Here is a 20,961-nt window from a genome sequence, read left to right as displayed (position 1 = left end):
GTCTGCTGGCTAATTGCGTGCATCGTTTCGCCAACTTGGCGCACACCATGACTGCCTATCCGCTTGCTGTATCATACACCCACTCTGCTTTTGACAGTGCACAAATGTGGCTAGTAGTCTGTTGGGCATATGCCGCGGTGACTGCTTTCTGAAGCAGTGCTCACTTCGCGATGCTCTAGCAGTCTTGGGAGGGGGAGGAGGCACTTTCGGGCTGTCGCGAAGGAGAAGTGACACAAAATTTCGAATGTGAGATAGATTTGGCTAAACAACATCTATGAAATATCAAGGGCGAATATAGCCAAAAACATATTTAAAATGAACTTTTAAGACAATACCACGCAACTGAGCAAGATGTGGATGGAGCCCCTCACGATGCCGACATTTAAGCAGTGAGAGTGTAAACTGTCACGAGTTAAGATTGGCTGTTTGCTTGGCACGCATCTTGCACTTGCGCTACCTGTGATTTCCTCGTCTGCGGTTTTACACGTGCTGGCTGTGGCCAGTGCTATGGTGACTGGCAGTGCAGAACCGGCTCTCACATGCAGTGCCATGCCACAGTTTTGCGTGGTCACATGGCCAGCTCTGTTTGCCTTGCCACTGGAATCGCTCCTGCCCAGCCTCTTGATACCGAAACTGTGACCTGGCACTCTAAAAATGCCTCTAAATATTCGTCGCACACCGAATTCCAGCCCTGATGAGTAGGTCATAAACTACCTATTGTAACAAAAAAAAAAAAAAAGACACTCTTGTATACAACGACTGCTCTGAGCAAGCATTACGCTCTGCAAATGCTAAAAGAATATATTTATATTGCCCCGCCGCGGTGGTCTAGTGGCTAAGGTACTCGGCTGCTGACCCGCAGGTTGCGGGATCAAATCCCGGCTGCGGTGGCTGCATTTCCGATGGAGGCAGAAATGTTCTAGGCCCGTTTGCTCAGATTTGGGTGCACGTTAAAGAACTCCAGGTGGCCAAAATTTCAGGAGCCCTCCACTACGGCGTCTCTCATAATCTTATGGTAGTTTTGGGATGTTAAACCCTACATATCAATCAAGAATATATTTACGTTGAAGTCAATTTTCTTGCGGCGCACCTACCAACATCGACACGAACTTAATATCAGGCTACAGTACTGATCCTGGTGACAGCAGTCTGGCTTGTTATGATCACGTCAAGCACCAAAACACAAAAAATGGCAGCTTGCACGTCTCCTTCTAGATCTCTGTTCACGGTCGTGCGGTCACTGTAATCCAGCGTACCTGTGAAGCCAGTAAGCAGAGTCTGGAATAGCGGACGCGCACACAGTACAAGATATACACTTGGATACCTGCCAACTCTTCAGGTGGTACGAATGCTATCTTGAATCTCCGGAAAAGTTGCCACCCCAGCAAAGGCACACACACGTGTGTGTGTGTGTATACTTGCAGTGTGTCTACAAACCTGGAAAAGTCGGGGAGTTCGTACCCTTCTGGAAAAGTCAGGAAATTTCTGACAAATCTGGCCTGGTCATGAAAACTGATGGCAGTCTGTGCGTTCTTCACATTACCATTCATCAAAGCTTACAAAGCCTCTCTTTGGGCTTCAGCTACCGTGAACAGCAACAAGATGCATGAAAAAATAAAAAGCTGTGCATAACTGTTGCTTCTTAGTGTAGACATAAGAGGATACACCTACCAAAGGAATACAGTTTACTGATGTTTTGGTACCCTCTGTGGTAGCCTTGTTCACAATAATACAGTGAAAGCTTGTTAATTCAAACTTCAATTATTTGAATTTATGGATAATTGGAACTGTAAGTTATGGTCTGGCTAAGCTCCATACAAGCCTATAAGTAAAAAAGCTCGTTAATTCAAACGCGAGTAGGTACCACCGCGGATAGTTCGAACTACGTCAACCGCGCCGGCTGCTTGGCTAGTCACTCGATAGGGCGGCTGCCGAGTTACGAGGCGGCCTGGACAGGAAGCGGAGGGAAGAACGGGAGAAACTGGCACGGAGGCCAGAGTGCAGAAAATAGCGTCACTTACTCTTCACCCCCCTCCCCCCACAATCTCTCTCTTTCTCGGCGGCTGCCTGCTCTCCGTTCTACATAACCTCCGAGATTTGTTTTTTTCTTTCAAGTGCCAATCTCGGGGTCTTTCTTTTAAAATCCTGCATAGTTGTTGCTGTTAGACGACAGATGGCATGACCAGCACACAGGTCGTAGCTTCGCCCAGCCTTCGCGTGCGTCGTACACCTCGGTTGTTGGTGCTGGGAGTAGCTTCCGACTGTCGCGATTCTTTGTGTTGGTATTAGGCCTCGGCTAATGTTTGTTGCGGTAGCGCCGGTAGTAGCTTTCCGTCTGTTGCGATTCTGCTGCTCCGACTTGATGGCGTGTGCCCACGGCAAATACCGTGCCAAAACAATTCAGGAGAAAGATGATATTCTGCAGGAAGTGGGCGCCGGACTTTTGCCTAAGCAAGGTATCGCGAAAAATCATTGGATACCAAAAACGACGCTATCTACTTACATAAAAAAATAGGACTATTGAAGACTCCTTAGAGGCAGAAGTTGCGAGCAAAAGGAGGAGGTTGCGGCCCGCAAAGTATCCTGACTTTGGGAAAGGGCTTGTCATTTCAATAAAGAAAATGCGTTCGCAGGACATACCACTGAGTGGCCCAGTCATACTGGCAAAAGCAGTGGACTTCGTCCTGCAGCTAGACTACGACGACTTCGCTACTTTATACGACCTCGTTTTCCGTGCTGTGTCGAGTGAAATGAACGCCGTTAACATGGAAACGTTTGAAGGTTGGCGCTCCGAAGTGCTTCAAGGCTACATGGAGAAGTATTCTCTGCAAGACATATTTAATGCGGATTAAACTGCCTTATTCTTCAAATTGCTGCCCGTCAAAACTATCACGTATAATGGCCACAAGTGCACGGAAGGGAAGAAAAGTAAAGAACGGATAACTGTGATGGTTGCTGTGAACATGATCGGGATCGAGAAGTTGCCTCTGTTTGTGATAGGCAAATCGAGAGGTCCTCGTTGCTTCAAGAGCATCTGGTCCCTCCCATCAGACTATGCGGCCACTAAAAAGGCCTGGATGACGGGGGAATTGTTCGCGCAGTGGCTGGGGAAGCTTGACCAGAAGTTCGAACGCTGTGGCCGCAAAGTCCTGCTTCTTGTGGACAACTGTTCGGCTCAATAAGTCAACGTTGAGACGAAGGCCATTGAGCTGGCCTTCCTTCTAGCAAACACGACAGCGGTACTGCAGCCCATGGACCAGGGTATAATTAGAAATTTAAAATCATTTTATCGGTGTCATATGTTGGAACGAATTATTTTGTGCAATAACTACGAAGTGACGCTCCTAAGTGCACTACACATGCTTGTGCATGCTTGGGAGCAAGTGACGGTGCTTACGATAGCAAATTGCTTTCGCCACTAAGGCTTCAGCACCGAAGCTCTGCAAGCTGACGAGCCACCAGTGCTCGAACACAGCGTCACCGCTCCCATGGCGGACGTTTTGGACGACGTTGCGAACTACGTCAATGTGGACTCAAGTGCAGTGGTGTGTGGTGCATGTCAGGTGAGAAGTGCAGGACCTGTCGCTGCCAGTGACGATGAATAGGAGGACGAAGCACCAGTGCGGCCCTCTGCTGCGGAAGTCATGGCCGGATTGAATGCCGCCCGTCTTTTTTTAAGGGGGGAAGCTGCACTTGAAAAGCGACTTATTTATTTATGGATAGATCTGAACCAAATTTTCACAGTTTGTGTATTTTGATGTGCAGATTCCAAAAATGTACTTTTGTGGTAGGGCTAGTAGTTCCCAATATACCGTGCTATCATTGCATAAGCTGGGTCCTTTGTTTGGAGCAAAATTAGCGTCTGATCAGAAAACCCAAATATGGTGGTTACAGTATTGAAACAATGTAGGATGTTCAAGGATAGCAAGATGCTATAAATCAATTTACTAGGCGAATTTTAACAAGAGTTAGAGGTCAACAATGTTTACAGAAAAAACGCCATTGTCATATACCATACATGTGACCCATATAAAAAATTTTGCGAAATGTAAATTGCCTTGAAAATAGGCATATTGCTTACTGCATGCATTTATCTTTCTGGCAAAACAAAATTTATGCTGATAGCTCAAATAGAACAGAAGATATTTATCCTCCATTGTGACAAATGTGTCAAAATTGCTGTTTTGAGAAAACAAGGAAAAACATTGCAAAACATATTTATTGGAAAAATACCTATAAAAGCTTAAGAAAATGCACCAGGGGCATAATCTGGATGCATCCCATCCTTATTGCTCCTCTTATTCCTCCTCCTTATTCCGCCTCGCGCACTTCACTGGCACCGATCACATCAACGTCTACCGTCACACGGCCGGAGTCGACATCGCGCATGCTGTCAGGGAGGCGCATGTCTACGCGCTCTTCTCCGTTCCCGATAGCATCGGCGCGGTCATAGTCCACAGAGCGTACGCTATCCGGGGAACCCGTCTCGCGTTTTCCTCTGTTGACGATAACGTCAGTACTCGTGCGGCCAGTGTCCACGCCGCGCTGGCACGAGAAATCGTCTACGGCCACGTCGTCATCGGGCGATGTCGGCGCTTGCTCCCGCGATGCAGTAGCAGCACCCACCCTTGGGCTTTCTACACCTGCCTTTCTTCCGTGAACGGCCAAAATGATGCTTCAACCGGAACTTTTTCGCACCGCCGGGCATAGCGAACCGCACTAAAATATTCTAGCACACTGACTGCACGAACACGTTAGCGATAAGACACCATCGCAAGAGCAATACCTTTTCAAAATGGCGGCTGACACTGCCATCAAGTTTTCCTGGCTAATCGAGTAACACCATTTTGGTCACGTGCGTCAGGCAACCAATGAAGTCGCGTGCAGCACGTGGTTTTGCTTTGCTTTTTTTTTTTTTCGCTTCCACGTGGAGCACATGGTTGCTTATTGAAAACAAGAGAAAAGCTGGAAACGCGACCTTTCAAACAAGATCAAAATGGCGCTGTTGGAGCGCGTAGTTCGCGTGCTGTTGGCGGTTGAAGTAAGGCTAGTTCAGACTTGAATTTAAAGGTCCGCTTGTGCGTAGTTGCTCTTTTTATCTCTTATAACTCTGGAAATAAATAGAATTTTGAAGCCAAAATTTGCTGATAGATGTAGAAGGGCCTCGGGAGCGCGAAAATGATGAGAGAGAAAATGCGATTTTTTGGTCGATTTTCGACTTTTAAGTGCCGCGTCCCCCTTTAAGTTTTAAAGATTCTAAGTTTTGCAGAAGGCAGAGAAGAGGCTTTCCGCCAAATTCACTCGTTAAAGCAAAAAGCGCTGGCTGCCGCCTTCAAGGAAAAAAGGCAGACCACGATAGCAGATTTTTGTCAAAAAATGAATTGTTATGCCCACTCGCAGTGTACTGTTGTTGTGCTTCACTTTTGTTAGTTCGAACTTTCGTTAATTCGAACTGAGGCGGCTTCCTCTTGCGGTTCGAATTAACAAGCTTTTGCTGTAGCCATAGGAAAACCACAGGTTGTTCAGCTACACCTAAGTACGTGACGTAGGCACCGGGACTTGTCGAAAGCGTCCCATCACTCTTGTTCAGCGTAAGTGCAGTTGTCTGTGTGTGCTGGTATTCCAGCTACAAGCAGATGTAAGCGCACACAGTCTGAACATTCTAGGCACATGCGGTACATTTATTTACTTATACTATGGATTGTCCTATTTTGTCACCACTCTAGGGTCTATTTGCAGTGCACAGTTTTCCAAGAAGTTCGAACGGTCATGGAATTTGCTTTAAATTATCATGGAAAACCGGGAAAGGTCGGGGAATATTGAAAAAGCAAATTTGTAGACACCCTGTGTGATCACGCACGTACCATAGATGCGACAGTTGCGGCACTGTGTAAAAGCACTCATTTCTGTAGTTCATTGTAACCATATCGTAGAGTACTGCCAGGTGAATTCTAGGCACTATAGCATCGTGCATCTGGGCGAAGCCCGGCAGCCGCAAGATCTCTTGCCACCTTACCAAAAGAAGGCGAAGGAAAAGGTACTGGAATTTCTGTGTCCGTCTCTGTCTTCGCCTTTGCATTTTGTACACTAGGCCTACGCCGCCCGCCCAGGTGTCAGTTTTGTTTGATATGTTGTTGGGGAGAGGGTGGGGGTGCGCATTTTCCAAAGTTCGTTAGAATGTTTATGGCGGTTTCAATAGCAAAGAAGTACTTGCAAGTGTTTTTCGACTGGTACACAGCTGAGTTTCCATGATTTGCGACTTAGCAGTAAAGTGGCACATACGGATTCTTTACCACGTGCACCTGTGATGTAAGCATTTCGCACAGCGGCAAGGCCATCATAAAGGTGCACATTGCTTTACAGAATCATCAGAACTATGTTTGACTACGGCAAGGTTGGGCAACTTCCGAAGTTTGTGCTAAAGGAAGTGCGTAGGAAGTTCAATGCGCACGGAATGCCTCTTTACGAAATGCCTCTTTACGAAATTTCATGTGGAACACAACTTGCCACTAAGCCTTAGGGATCATGCAGAACTGTTGCTTCGGAAAATGTTCCCGAAGGGCGAGGACGCGAAGCGGTGTGGGTGCGGACGTACGAAAACAAACTGTTGTCCAGGAAATGCCTGCAGAGGCCGAATACACTGAAGTGGAGGCTCTGAAACGTCATGCTTTTGCAATCACAGTGGGTGGAAGCGACAGCGTGTCACAAATGTCTCAGCCGCGGTAATCCACACACACAGACACACACACAAACAAAAAAAGAACTCTCTCCTCCCTCTCTCGCTGCAGTCTCCCGAATTTTCATGCTGCTAGGTTGGCAGGTATGCATTAATTAGAGGGCACAAGAATTTACCAAAAAAAAAAGACGCGCCAAAAAACAACGCGGTCAAAAACTTTCGCATGCACATACTACTGCCTGGGGGCACTGCTCATACCATGTCGCAACGTCAGGGTACAGTAGGAACCTAATCTAGCTTTTAAAAGCATGCTGTAATTAAATTTTCTGGGAACACTCACGCTTACCAGTACATTTCCTATGCTCTCGGGCACTTGGCCTATCATTTCACACACGCAAGAAAACAATAAATGAAAAATTTCATGCCAGTACACCCGTAATATTACTGTGCAGCATGGCTAAAACAGCACTGCCCTTCCTGTACCATGCGCATATTTGAAGCAACACGGAAAGGTTTCTCTGTGCCCGTAATACTAAACTTCGCAACAGCGAGCTGCTTGCGTTTCCGGAAAGTGGTGCAAGCTTGAATGCTGTGGTGCAGCAGCGATCGGTGGCCCAACAATTTCAGGTAGTCGCCTATTGAAAGCTTGCAGTAAGCTTTGTTGCACGTGGTGCAAGTTCATATGCGTGACTGAGCAGATAGCTGCAAGTGCTTATTGTGAGAGGAGGTGTTGTCGGCGATTAGTTATACCATGCGTTTGTTCATTGTCACCGCCTCACCTTCATTTTTCCCCTTATTATTACCTGCAAAGGCACTGCAGCAATTACGCTAAAGTTGGAATAGTTGATTGGCCAATTGTCCAGTTATTCTAATTACATAAAAAGGTTTGTGGCACATTGTGGCATCTGCAAGTTCAGCGGTGCTGGACACATTAATGGTGTAAAGTGGTATTGCTGTATGCATTTGGTACGCACTAAACAGTAGGTGTAAGATGAACAACTATGGCTTAACACTTTGCGAATGCATTGGTCTCTGAAACTCTTGTCTGAGATTGCCTGCAACTACGTGCGTTGGTACATTGAAAGTAGGTACATGCTTATGAGATTTGACTTTAGACCTAAACCTGGATATAACTAAGTTGACTGATTCTCAGAGTAACTTGTTATATGCTGGTTCACGAAAGTTAGAAATATGTACAAGAATTGAATGCAGAGCTCATCTGACTTGTTTAGCTATAAAAAAGCTGCATTTTTATTGCGATTGCAATCATATGCACACTTGAAGGTTTTTGCCGTCGCTGCTATGTTCCGTAACAACTCCAAATTGATAATATGCCCACACGCACTGTCTGCTTTAATAGCGCTGTGCCATAGACTGTCATCCACCGCGATCTGGGGAAGAGCTGTTGCAGAGCACGGCAAGCATAACCGGCGAGGCATTTGAGCCTCCAAAAAAACATAGCTGCTCTTCAAACGCAGTTGTCAACATCTTCGAATCTATCTAGGAGCCATGCGCGCTCTGTAATTTGCTGCACCCACTGGCAAGCTCAAGGGGTGCACGCCCGCCTGCCACCTTGCGCACACCTGCGCGCGCTATTGAACAGTTGCTTTCGCTTGGAAGCCGCTGGCGCCATGAGCGTGCCAGTTTCGGCGGGGCAACCACAGAAAATGCTTGCTCATGCCAAAATGCCGAAACCCGGGGCAAAATACCTAGGTTGTTCGTTGCAAAAATTCTTTGTATCAAGGGTGTCTCCCGGCATTACTTAGTTACATAGAGGTCGCAAATACATGCACTTCTATGGAGTAACGGTGAGAAATAAAAAAGAACATTTTAATATTAACGAATTCGGTATATGGAGATGTTATAGGCTGGTGTAACTTTACTTGGTTGTGGCTGTGCATTACCTTTTTATTATGTAGTTGTGTTGCTTTCCCGGCAGGTATGTATTGACATGTTACTGAGCACAAGACTCTAATGCTTGATGGTATTTATTGCTGTAACCTAGTTCACAGTATGGCATGACTGCTTACTGAAATAGTGACGTATGCTTCACTTTTGTATTATTGCAGGATGGATTTAAAAGCGTAGATGATGCGTTGCTGCACCTAGCTGCTGAAGAGAAGGTGCAAAATTACCACAGCAGCAAAAGCAACAAAGAGGTATGTGCGAGTAACGATGTGGTACTTAGTGTCATTGTTTGCAACATGACTTCATAAGTTGTGGATCAACAAAGGATGTCTCGAGTATTCAGAAAGTGTATTTTCCTCTTGAATTGCTAGTACAATCGAACCCGGGTATATCGAACTCGCCAAAAAGCGTTTGTTAGTTCGATATATGACATAATTCGATATAGGCCTGGTATAGGATTTGACACAAAGGAACATTATAAATTAGAAGAAAATTAGTATATTAAGGGGAAATGCTACTTGAAAAACGATTTTCTTTAATAAGAGTCTGAATTTAACACAAATTGGCATGCTAATAGAGTTTTTTCTCCTCTTTTCAAATATGTCATTTATTTTCATGTAGATTGCTTGGTTTTCTTTCTGCAGGTGAGATACTGAAAAATTATGGCCATTGTTATGCAACAATTCTGACCTATAAAAATTTGAGATAAAGCATGCAGATATAGCTGACTATGATCCTTTGGAACTTTAGAGTCCAAAAAACTATATAAATTTTGTGTGTAAAAAGGTGAAATACAATAATAAAATAGAAAAATTTACTATGGCTCTAGTTGCCAAGGGTTTTCAATGTTATGTAATTTTTGAAAAACATAATCAAGCAGCACTGACAATCTGAATAGATACTTGCACTCTATGGGCCTTCATCATGCTATGTGCAAAATTTCATAGAGGTATGACAATTCTAAGTATACGAACTAGCGTGTATAAGAAGCACAGATCACACAAAACTGCAAAAGGAGAAAAACGCATTTGAAAGTTTGAAACCTTTTTTTTTTTTTTTTTATCACAGAGTTGTTAGAAATGCATAATCTTTGGCCATAATGTTCAACAGAACTTTGAAAAGCACTGCAATTTACTAGAACTGTCCTGCAGCATAGGATGTGCCCTCACGGTCCTTGCGAGCACTCTCTTCTAGCCGTGCCCTTTTCACTCCACGACGACGGTGGGCCCTTGCTTCTGCTGTCAGACGCTCGGACATTCTCTTGATGCGCCTCACATCGCGGGAATCACTGAAAGTAACTAGATCTCTAGATGGCAGTATGTTGAGCTCTTCCAGGATGTGCTCGAAAGTAGCATGACCCTTGTTGAACCACAGGATATCCATAGCTGGGGCAGTCTCGACAACCGTTTGGGAGACAAACTTAGTCTTGGGGCAAAATAGCCAAATTTTGCTGTTCAGGGATTTCGATGCGTTCTGGGTTTTCCCTTTGATGCATCGAGCAAGGAGCTTCTCATCCGTTAGCCGCTTATAAATGGGCAGAACAGCCAATCCCTGTGCTTTTGTCAGGAGAGGTGTGTGGCATGGTGCAGGTTCACCAAGTGCTTCAGCGCGTTGATGTTTGCACCACGACTCTGTTCCTGCAGGGCAAAACTTGTGGCTGCCAGCATTGTCAGTAGAGCATGAGTGGAAGTACGAAGCCCATACTGCAGTGTACATATCCCGTACACTCCCCCTGTTGCTTGTTATGGCAATCTGATAGTATGTTTGGAGCTTCTGAATGGCTGGCTCTCATTTCCTGCCCTCGTGGTAATGGCACATGCAGCTTCCGTAGCGCGGTGCCAAGTCTCTTGGCCACATGATTAGTGCAGTCTTCTTTTTCTATACTGACAGCACCATAGACTTTTGACTCTGCAACTGCACTATATGCTTTGCTGTCACCGTCACTCAACAATGTCATGAAATGCAGTGGGGTGTCATAAGTCAATGTTCTCTGCCAAATGCGCATTGCAGCCTCCGTTTCCATGGCATGGGAGGAACAGTCTGCATTTTTTTCACAGACTGGGCCATGGAATGCCTGCCACACTTCCTCGTCTGGGCCCAAATCCTTGTGCCTACTGCATGTCAGGCAGTAATTTGATATGACCTCGAAGTCTAAGCAGAGGCCAGTATCTAAGGAGATAACTGCGCCAATCCCGTTGTGGCTTTTGTGGCCTCTCTTCTGCCAAGTGCTGTCGAACATAACAGCCACATCAGTTTCGCCTGCTACTTCTTTCGTCAACTCTCTGGATCGGCGCAAGTTTTCACTCACAGCTGCCATTGCAGCGGTGTGCTCCTTCTTTGCTATCGAAAAAAATCCTCGGTGGTGCATTGGCTTTGGGAGTCCAATAATGGAGGAAAATCTCGACAATTGCTCATGCCCAATGCCGACAGCGCGTGCAGCCACCACCACCTTCACATTTACAGCGAAACTATCTCGGGAGCTCCCACTGTCGTACCGTTGGCTCACTCGGCTGCTGCCGTCCGCCATAACACGCAGTGACGTATAGGAGCACGAAAAAACAGTCGCTGAGCATTCGCTGTTTTCGCAATGAAGTTCAAGGAGCGACGGAAGTCCCTTGCGCTTCTCTGCCGGCTCCCGAACGGCAAGTTTTTGAATAATGCCATAAGTGCCGTCAGCAAGAGGGTGTCGCACAAAACTGTCGTTGCACAAACCTCATCGCGCTGTGTTTCGTCTTTTTCGAAGAAGCCGAGCTTCTTTTCCGAAGCACTGACGAAAGAAAGCGCAGCGTCAATCCCTTCATCGCAGCCACTGTCGCCTGCGCACTCGTCGATGCCGCCGTCAGGCCTAGCACACGTAGGCGTGTTCTCGTTCGTCGCCGTCGTTCGGGGCGCTTTACGCCGCCTTCCCTTGAACTTGTGCTTCGTTCGAAACTTCTGCGGTCTCACGTTGCACTTTTTCGGGCTTGCCATCGTGGAAATATGCGTAGACGCGCAGAAAAGCAGACGGACCAAATGCCGATGGCCGCCACTAACACAGCTGACAATGACTCGGTAGCCAATGGCGATGCGGCTTAGGGTGCCGCGCGTTTCAAACCGCTCAAACCACGTGATAAAAAGGCCTCGTTTTTATTTTTATTTTTTTGCCCACGTACGAAACTGGCGGTCGTCGGAGCTGTAAGAAGAAGGCCGGACGCAACTTTCCCAACCGATTGCGATGGCGGGCGGCACTGCAACGGGGAGCAGTGCGCAGTCAAAGATGGCCAATATCGGCGCAAATTCACGAAATTTTGAGCCACCGCGATGCCTTCATACACATTTTTTTGCATTTTGCGGTTCGAATTTAGTTTTGAAATTTTCACAGATGAAAGAAGGTTTGAAGATTACAATGCAATAAAAATCAGAAATACGAGAAATTTCGCTAAAGACGCGATTTTTCGACTCGCATCTCCCCTTAATATGGCGACTTACCTGCGACCCCTACTGTGGTACAAAATAGTCCCGGATTTTCTTCTGGGTCAACGACTTCGCTGCCTGCGACAGCACTCACGCCTCCACGTTGTCCAACGAGTCGGAGCAGCTGAGGCCGCAACCTTCCACGTTGACGCAATAGTGCCGGACCAACGCAAGTGCACTAATCAACTCGGAGGATGTAGGCAATGGGGCATCGTCCATTTCCTTATTGCTGTTGCTTCGGCTTGTGGTCGGCATGACGTCTGCAATGTAGTCCTCATCTTGCAGCTGACCCGTGATGGCAACATCATCGTCCGTCCTGACGAACTCGTCGAATGTCGATCCGTTGACAGCACCCGGGAACACTTGTAAACGGCCGCTTCAACATTTTCGTACACAGCAGTGCGCACACGTCGGGTGCTACGGGCACCTGGCCTTTTGTCCGACTTGCCCTGTGATGTCTGCCTTGTTCTTCAGGATAGTACTCAAGGTGCTCCTAGGAATTTTGTACGAGGCGGCGACGTCGGACTTCTTTTCACCGCGCTCGACCCAATTTCTGATTTCGAGTTTCGCGCTGAACGGCTTATTCTGCCTTTGCGCAAGCCATGATGACAGAGCGCCAACATTGTTCACAGAGCAACGAGGAACACCACCAGCACAGACCACATTGTATAAGGACTCGAGGAAAACAGGCAACTGCAGGCACTCAGGCATAAAGAAAGAAAAAATGGCACTCACTTCTACCGCCTCTGCGCCTTGGATAAAGCACGACTGCCTCTGATTGGCTGTAAGCACTATGAGCGGGTCAGGATTATTTCTTGTAGGGGGGTGTTCGCCCGTGCACAACCGGGTCTAACCAACGTTTTCTAGGGAGGCGCCGGCAGTTTTCCCCACCACCGCAAAGGAAAGCCAACTTGCGGGGGCACTTTTGAGTTACGTGGAGTTCGATATATCAGTCGGCGTTGCTATTTTTGTTCAATAAAACAACTTTTGCTATATAATCTCAATGTAAACTTACCTTGTTTAGTAATTGTTCGATATACGGGATAATTTGATATAAACGGGTTCGATATAGTCGGGCTCTACTGTACCTCAATTTCTGCTTATTGAAAAGGGGTGTTATGGTTCATTATGTGCAGGTTTTAGGCATGTGTTCTTGAAAATGGCTGTCAACAAGGGTAAACTAAACGGGTTCAGTGGCAGCATGCTGGGTAACCATTTAGAACTTCATGTCCATTCCCAGTGGGATAATGAAGATTGTGCAGACTTTTGGAAATCACTGTCAACCAGGGCTTTTAAATTTATTTAGTGATTCTTCAAAGAGGCCTGCACTAGGGATAGAAGCCACACCCCTTCTGGGCACATACAAAATCTTAAGTTGGCAAAGTGGCTAATGGAATTATAACCTGAGGCTGTAGTTTTTAATATTTACACACATACCTACCAAGTCTTCTGGACTTGAACCATTTCCTACGATTGTACAGTTGGCAAGAGATTCTCCCGGCAAAATTTCAGTGCGTTATCTGGCCAGATTGTCAGAAGTCTAATCCAATCTGGTCCAAGTTTTTTTCGAACTCATTTTGCATGCAGGAGTGCAATAGCGTCGCCATATGCGCTATTTTGCCCCAAGCTTGTTTATCAGTTGCTCGAAACTTGTTTATCAGTGTCATCCTGCGCCGACCACACTTGTTGCCCCAAACTCATTTATCAACACCATATTGTGCCGTAGCACCCGAGTTAGGCTGCGAGGTGTGACAGCCATCATGACCGTGCCCTAAAATGTGGCCTAAACATTGTGTTTTAGGCTTCATGGAAAGGGCTATAGTTTTGGGTTCCCTCTTTCCCCTCCTCCCTTGAGGCTGCTTGAGGAGCAACTGTGAACTGATAGTAAAGGTTCAGTCGCGTTCGCTGGTGCATGTGTGCACTTTATCTCTGAAGGCATTCTCTGAAGGCATTAGCTTGTATACAGGGGTGGAAGTGCTGAGCCCATTGCGTCATGCTGCGCCGAGCCGCGCTGGCGATTTGCACGTGCAACGCCAAATTCAGTCCAGAGTATTGTTATCGACTGAGCAACACGCGTGGGCTCCACAAAGGACGCAACCACGTCCATATAAAATTCTGCATTGCTCCACCACGATGGTCTAGTGCTGACCCGCAGTTTACGTGGTCGAATCTTGGCTACAGCGGCTGCATTTTCGATGGAGGTGAAAGTGCTCTAGGCCCGTGTGCTCAGTTTTCGGTGCACATTAAACCCAGGTGGTTGAAATTTCCGGAGCCCTTCACTATGGCGTCTCTCATAATCATATGGTAGTTTTGGGACGTTTCGGAACTGTACATATTATTAAAATTTTGCGTCCATATCGGTTTTGGAACCCCACATATTATTGAAATTTTCCGACCATATCGAACATCTTATTACAGATCATGCATGAATCCTTTGCTAGTGAACACAATCCATGATTCTTGTTAAGGTAGAATTAGTGTGCATGCCTCATTATGTGAGTCTATATATGTTTTAACAGCTGGGTAGTTGCATGGTGACGGTGCGGCAAGTTTTTCGTCATACCGTATTTACTCGATTCTACTGCACCCTCGGTTTTCACGACGAAAAAAAAAGTAAGACATCGATTGCAACGCGCACCCATTTTCCCCGTTGGCCCGCACGATCACACTACTCGGGAAAACGACTCCTTTCGGGAGCGTCTTCCGTTTAAATATGAAGTACGGGGGAAGCTTGTGCCTATCCGACGTGCAACGGAGCGTTGCCGTCACTCTTGTTTTACCGTGGCCCGATGTCAGCATTCGAGCTTGCTTCGCCCCCTTCTCGATGGGTATGGTGCTAGGCATGTCGAAGTGAAGAGGCGTCTGATCGGCATTCCCGATTTGCCCAAGCAGGTAGCCGTTGTTGTGCCGCAAGGTAGGACGAACCTGTGAAAACTGTGAAGCTTTTCTTCATACTCCTTCGGCAAGTTTTGGCCCATGCTCGTTCGCTTTCAGAGGGAAAAGCCTTTCCTCTTCATAAAGTTAATTAGCCAGCACCTGCTCGCTTTGAACTGGCTCCGCGTTAGCCCTTTTTCTAAAGCTAACTAACTGCATAGCCCGCACTTAGAGCAGTTCTGTCGTCACCAGCCGCTGTGCCGCTCACTGCTCAAGCACATACTCGGCGAGCAGCTCGTCCATTTACGGAAACCGACCATGCTGTGGTCCACTGAAGCCTTTGGGTGAATCTTTGCTTTCGACAATTTTCTGCTTTTGTTTCCGCCAGTCCCGCACGCACGTTTCGGGAACTCTGAACGACCGCGATGCGGCCCGATTTCCGCCTGCTTCGGCACATGCGATTACTTTTCTTTTAAAAGCGGCATTGTGGTGCACTCGTCGAGTTTTTAGAGTCGCCCCTTCCATGCCGTTGATGCTAATGAACTACAAGATGACCAACTCCTCGGCACGCCCCGCCGCGGTGGTCTAGTGGCTAAGGTACTCGGCTGCTGACCCGCAGGGCGCGGGTTCGAATCCCGGCTGCGGCGGCTGCATTTCCGATGGAGGCGGAAATGTTGTAGGCCCGTGTGCTCAGATTTTGGTGCACGTTAAAGAACCCCAGGTGGTCTAAATTTCCGGAGCCCTCCACTACGGCGTCTCTCATAATCATATAGTGGTTTTGGGACGTTAAACCCCACATATCAATCAATCAACCAACTCCTCGGCACACGTACGAAGTACCGCACATGGGAAACACATAGGTAGAAATGGCCGATGCACCATGCCGAAGCACGTAGGGGGGCCATTTTGGAAATGCAGATGGCAATAGGATGACCGTGTTCATTTTGTTTTCGCACTCGATTTTAACGCGCATGCGAGTTATGAACTCGCTTAACCGGAAAAAAGGTGCGCGTTAGATTCGAGTAATTACGCTAAACAGAAAAATAAAAAATGGTGTCATGGGCGTAGCGATGATTGCAATAGTAACAATTTGTAATGTTGTAGTGGTGCTGCCGCACAGGCTTCTTTTTATTTTTGTTACCACGTCATTACCCATGTAATGCTGCCTTGTGCAAACCACGCCCAAATGACTGGGGACTATCGAGATAATCTTAGAACTTTATGATGAGGTTATGCACACAATGCGCACATTACAGTTTGAAACATACGCGGCTGCTAGCAATATTGCTGGAAGCTTCGATGGCACATGTGTAAATGTCGTCGCACTTCGTTGCGTGGCAGATTATCCACGGCTGACGCTCCATGTTCGCTATCAGTCTACAGTGTGTATTGCTTGAAGTGTGATGCTTCATTTTCCGGGCACAAGTTAGCCCAAATAAAAATATCATCTTTACACTTGTAAACCTTTCTACGTGCTGTGCTCTCAATGCGAAGAGACTGTGCGGAAAGGGCATGTCTCCATGGCACATTGTCAGCCTTTGTGTGCCCATACAGCTGTTCAGAAAGGAGGTACCCTTTTGATGGAAAAGGTGTAGTTTGCATGAAAGGTCAGCACTAACAAAAACACCTAGTATTTTGGTGGTGTTTTTCTGCTACACAATTATGATCATCATCTACTTTACTCTCCTTGCATTATCAGTACGGTTTCAGTATTTTACGGTGGTAAATGACGCGTGCGTAATCAGTATGACATAGCATTCCTGACAGGAAACCATTCAGCGCCAGGTTTTCAAGAAAGGAAACGAAAGCAAGTCAGATGACAATTATTGTTGTGTAGCTAGACTACTCCCCGAATACTTCAGTTTTTCTTGGAATGAAGTTGTAGCTATGTTTACCAACATTGTAATATTATGGTTTAATGGTAGAATCACTTAGTTACAAGCAAATTAGGCATACAGTTTGAATTCACATTCCTGACAGGACAACTTGATTTTCTGTATTTTTTTATTGTGGCCTAAAAACTGTCTTTGAAAACTTTTTTCTCACAAGAGTGGAACTTATTTTTTGTTGTTGTTGTTGTGCCATTTTCTTTTGGTCCCAGCAATTCCATGGTAAGAAAATGTAATTGTCTCTTTCCAGGTTGATGCTTTGCGTAGAACTACATTGGAAAAATTACCGCTGGTGCTTATTCTTCATCTAAAACGTTTTGTGTATGACAAGCATGGTGGCTGCAAAAAGCTTATGAATTCCATACACATACCTCATCAGCTTCAGCTTGATCGCAGTAAGTACTGTGAAAAAGCCATGCATTTGTTTTGTCTCACCCGTGCATGTTGTTTTAGAATTGGTGCCATCCAGTGAAAGGTGGTCAAATAAGCAGCGCTGCTATATTCTGTTTGCAGGTAAGGTTAAATTATTGGTCTTTTTGCTCCAGTGGTTGGTGGGTGTTCTAATCTGTTTTTTGTTTCATTTCAGTATTAAGCCATAGTGGGGAGCGCACCGACAAAGGTCATTACGTGACTGATGCCTTCCACCCAGCAGGACGCAGATGGTTTCGCTGTGATGACGACAATGTCTCTCCCATTGCCCAAGGTGACCTGCTGCGCTTTGAGAACTCATCTCTTGTGCCCTATCTACTCTTCTATCGACGTGCGGACACTGAACATCAGGCTAGGTAGACAGAATACGAGTTTATAGGACTTTCAAGGCGGACTGGGCAAAGCGTTGCCTACAAGTGGTGGGCCAGTGTTTGCTAGGGTTGTTTTGTGCATACTTCTAAATTCAGGCTCCCTTTCATTGGGTGCTTCATTCTTGTTCATTTTTTGTGTTTTGTTTTCCCTTTGTGCTAAGTGAGGTACTACGCTACACAGTCAGCTTTGTGCTGTGTGTCTGTCACTTTACATGTAGTTTATTGCAAATTGCCTTTTGCTTGCTTTCTTTTGTTTAAAAGCTGTATCACTCAGTGTGTTCCCTTTGGCTGACAATGTGTTACTCTGGTTTTGTCTATTTGTGTGTGCACAGCTATTTATTATGGGCCTTCTCTCCTTGCACCAAGTTCACCCGTGTGCTTTTCATGATGCTGTGGGGGCTGGGGGAGGAAGGGTCTGCTTAGTGCTCTTCCTCCCCCAGCTAATGCCTACCTGCTGGCAACCACTTTGTTGTTCTGCAGTTTGTGTGTAAACCTGTACATAAAAGAGTGTTATGCAAGGGCATCAAGCAAAAACTTATACTACTAGCTGCTATATGCAGACTCTTTTATTGAAAATAAGTTTTTATGGTTGGTGTGCTTTCTATGGAGTTAGTAGGGCAAACGGAAGACACTCACATAAGTGCCTCATGTTTCATAGTTCCACATGGTACTGTGCTCATATGCAACCACAGTCTGAAATACATTACGTATTTTGCCTCTCCACCCCCCCCCCCCCCCCTTCAACTGATAAGAGCAGCCATCATGTAGGACTTGTTAACTTAATGCCTTCATGACATCTCACTTCTGTACCCCACCTTTGGCCCGGTCCTCGTGCTTTCAAGATATATTATTGAAACTTTACTCTTGTTGCACTTCACTGCACTAATTTCAAAAATTTTATTCAGTATAATTACTGTTGTCTTTCATTTTTGTAGCTGTTGAACAGCTTGATTGCAACTATTTTTGTCATGAAGCATTACTTCAGTAACTTGAAGGTTGGAGATTTTAGTATAAGAGTCTTGCTTCAGTAACTTGAAGGCTGTAGATTTTAGTATAAGAGTCTTGCTTTAGTAACTTCAAGGCTGGAGGTTTTAGTATAAGAGTCTGTTTATTGCCATATATAATATGAAGTATGTTTGTAATGCTCAGAGACAACCAACAATATTGAAAGCAGCCACATTTTGCATGGATGGTGATGACCTACTTTCATGCAGTGATGGATGCTCTAGCATCTCTGCCTTTAATTTTTTAGAATATGCAAATGGTTAAAGGGTAACAGAAAGGACACTGCCTTATCCTTGCAGCAGAAATTCTAACATTAAGTAATGATTCTGCTTGGGATGCTGAGCGGTGACACCTTAAACAACCATCAAATATAAATGCCATGTATATTCTGAATCTTGCTCATTTTCTTTGCTTTTAGAGGGTTCTGTGAGGTGTGTTTTTAGTTTATTTGCTAGTTGCACTTCATCTGTTTGCACTGTAGATCTTTTCACTTGGCTTAGTGTGCAAAAAAATCTAACTGTGAAGCCAACTCCTTTTGTGAAGACTTGGCTCACATTCTGTGGGTTCTGTACAATGAAGAGTTCCTGCACATTATCAGTGTTCTCAGGACTAAGAACATGCATGGAAATTATTCTTGCATATTTACTGATAAATTGTATCAAGTTGTGGGTCACGTTATTTTTTTTCTTCTGCTGGGAAGTGCAACAGTCTGGCATATCTCGAAGACTTAATTTAAGCTGTGAGCCTGGACCCACTATGCATAGCTAGCCTGTGGATTTATTTGCCACTCTGTATTCTCGCACTGATAGCTTAAGTTGGGAACAGTGCCTTGCTATATTATTAGAGCTAGTCAGTTTGCATTAGCTTTGCTTAAAATGGTTTAGTGTGCTTGGTTGTTTCCTTGTAGACGAGCATACTGGGTGTTGCTTCAAAAATTTTCATAACTGTACATACACACTGAAGCAAGTGGCATACATTCTGTTGTAAAAATATGTAGGATGTTCCAATTGTACATGCAGTCACCTTGTTTGTCCAATAAGTTAATTGAGGAATGTCTGTCATGAGTGCAAGCTGTTCAAGAACTGTGTGTTGTTGGCAAGTTTAATACGCAAAAAAAGTACCTCTGTTAGAGGACTATATATTTCTAATACTGTACATAATAGTTTCACTTAAAAAAAAAACTGGTGGCAGATTTTTAGAATGTTTTAAACTTGTTACTACTTGAAAGCCTCGAATATGTAGGGCTGTTTTTATGTTACTTGAAAGTGTGATTTGCAGTGGTTTACTTTTTAATAAACTGCAAACTTGTCAGGAGTGCTTGATCGTATTGCCCATGATTGGATTTTTTTATTTCATATAGGTCAAAATAACATTCAAGAGCAACGCATCTATCGCGCTTCGAATAATAAAAAAGAAACCATTGCGTTTCTAAAAAAGAAACCATTGCGTTTCTCAGTCCTTTTCTCGTGAACCAACAAGACCAGGGGTGCAATGCAATTGTGTTGTGTGTTCTGTGTTATAATGGCTGCGCTTCCTAGCAAGATGGATCCTTACCAACTGGCCCGATACAATTGTTTATTGTGCAATGCAAGTTGGCCTGAGCTTCTCGGGCAGCGGAGTTTGCTTCGAGCTCGCTTGCGGTGGCCGTGACATGACAGTGTGGAGCGTGTGATAGCAGCGTTGACAAAAGTGGCTACGGGGACGCGCGTGGCATTGAAAACTAATGTGGGACATTTGCGGCGGTTCTCAAAGAAACACCGCGTGCAAGCACGTCAGCGGCACTACAACATTTTAGCAGTGCAGCGAAGTCGGCGTGATAGCTGTGTCGTATTTTTGCCAACTCAACACGCGCCTCCCACGGGCGTATTCGTGGGTGTATGTAGGTTCTTTTGTTCCACATGCAGCATATAATTTTCCACTTTCGAAGGCAGCAAGGCTGCGCACGCAGCACTCTGGTGCTGCTCGTTTCTGGGACTCGCTCGCTGGATTTCGTGCCGTCTGGTTGTGCCCCCGCGATCTCCGACGACAGCGCAGCCATGGCTGACCGGCTCGCCCTCCGCCATCTTCTGACGCCGTGAAGCTCTCGCTGAGTGGTGCCCCATCCTCGGCCTCCTGCGACCATGTCCATCTTGCCTATCTTCTCCTTCTGTTTGTCTTCTGTTTATCTTCTCCTGCGCTTGTTTGTCTCTCCTCTTGTGTCCCGTTGGTTTTGCGCTTCCAATTATTCCATTATGAATTTGTACCAACTAGCCCGCCTGTCAACCCTACTGCAATTCTCCTTCTGTATGTGGGTCTCTGTGCCTGCCGCCGTCTCCCAATCCCTTTTATTCCTCCCTATCCCTTTTAATCCCTCCTT

At 45.8% G+C, this 20,961-nt stretch overlaps 1 protein-coding gene across 6 annotated transcripts in view; it reads left to right on the top strand.

The window, feature by feature from the left end:
- LOC119176508 (ubiquitin specific protease 10) overlaps nt 1-19,922 on the top strand; it is a 160,734-nt gene extending 140,812 nt beyond the window's left edge. For all 6 annotated transcript variants that reach the window (XM_075877774.1, XM_075877772.1, XM_075877773.1 and 3 more), the window contains 4 exons: nt 8,746-8,835; nt 17,051-17,195; nt 17,254-17,313; nt 17,387-19,922. In XM_075877774.1, the coding sequence (XP_075733889.1) occupies nt 8,746-8,835; nt 17,051-17,195; nt 17,254-17,313; nt 17,387-17,589 (498 nt within the window). In that variant the 3' untranslated portion in view covers nt 17,590-19,922. The remainder of the gene's footprint in view (nt 1-8,745; nt 8,836-17,050; nt 17,196-17,253; nt 17,314-17,386) is intronic.
- Nucleotides 19,923-20,961: the final 1,039 nt, after the last annotated feature.

Source organism: Rhipicephalus microplus, chromosome X (assembly GCF_043290135.1).
Source record: "Rhipicephalus microplus isolate Deutch F79 chromosome X, USDA_Rmic, whole genome shotgun sequence".
NCBI classification, from domain to species: domain Eukaryota; kingdom Metazoa; phylum Arthropoda; class Arachnida; order Ixodida; family Ixodidae; genus Rhipicephalus; species Rhipicephalus microplus.
This window is presented reverse-complemented; position numbering and strand designations above follow the sequence as displayed.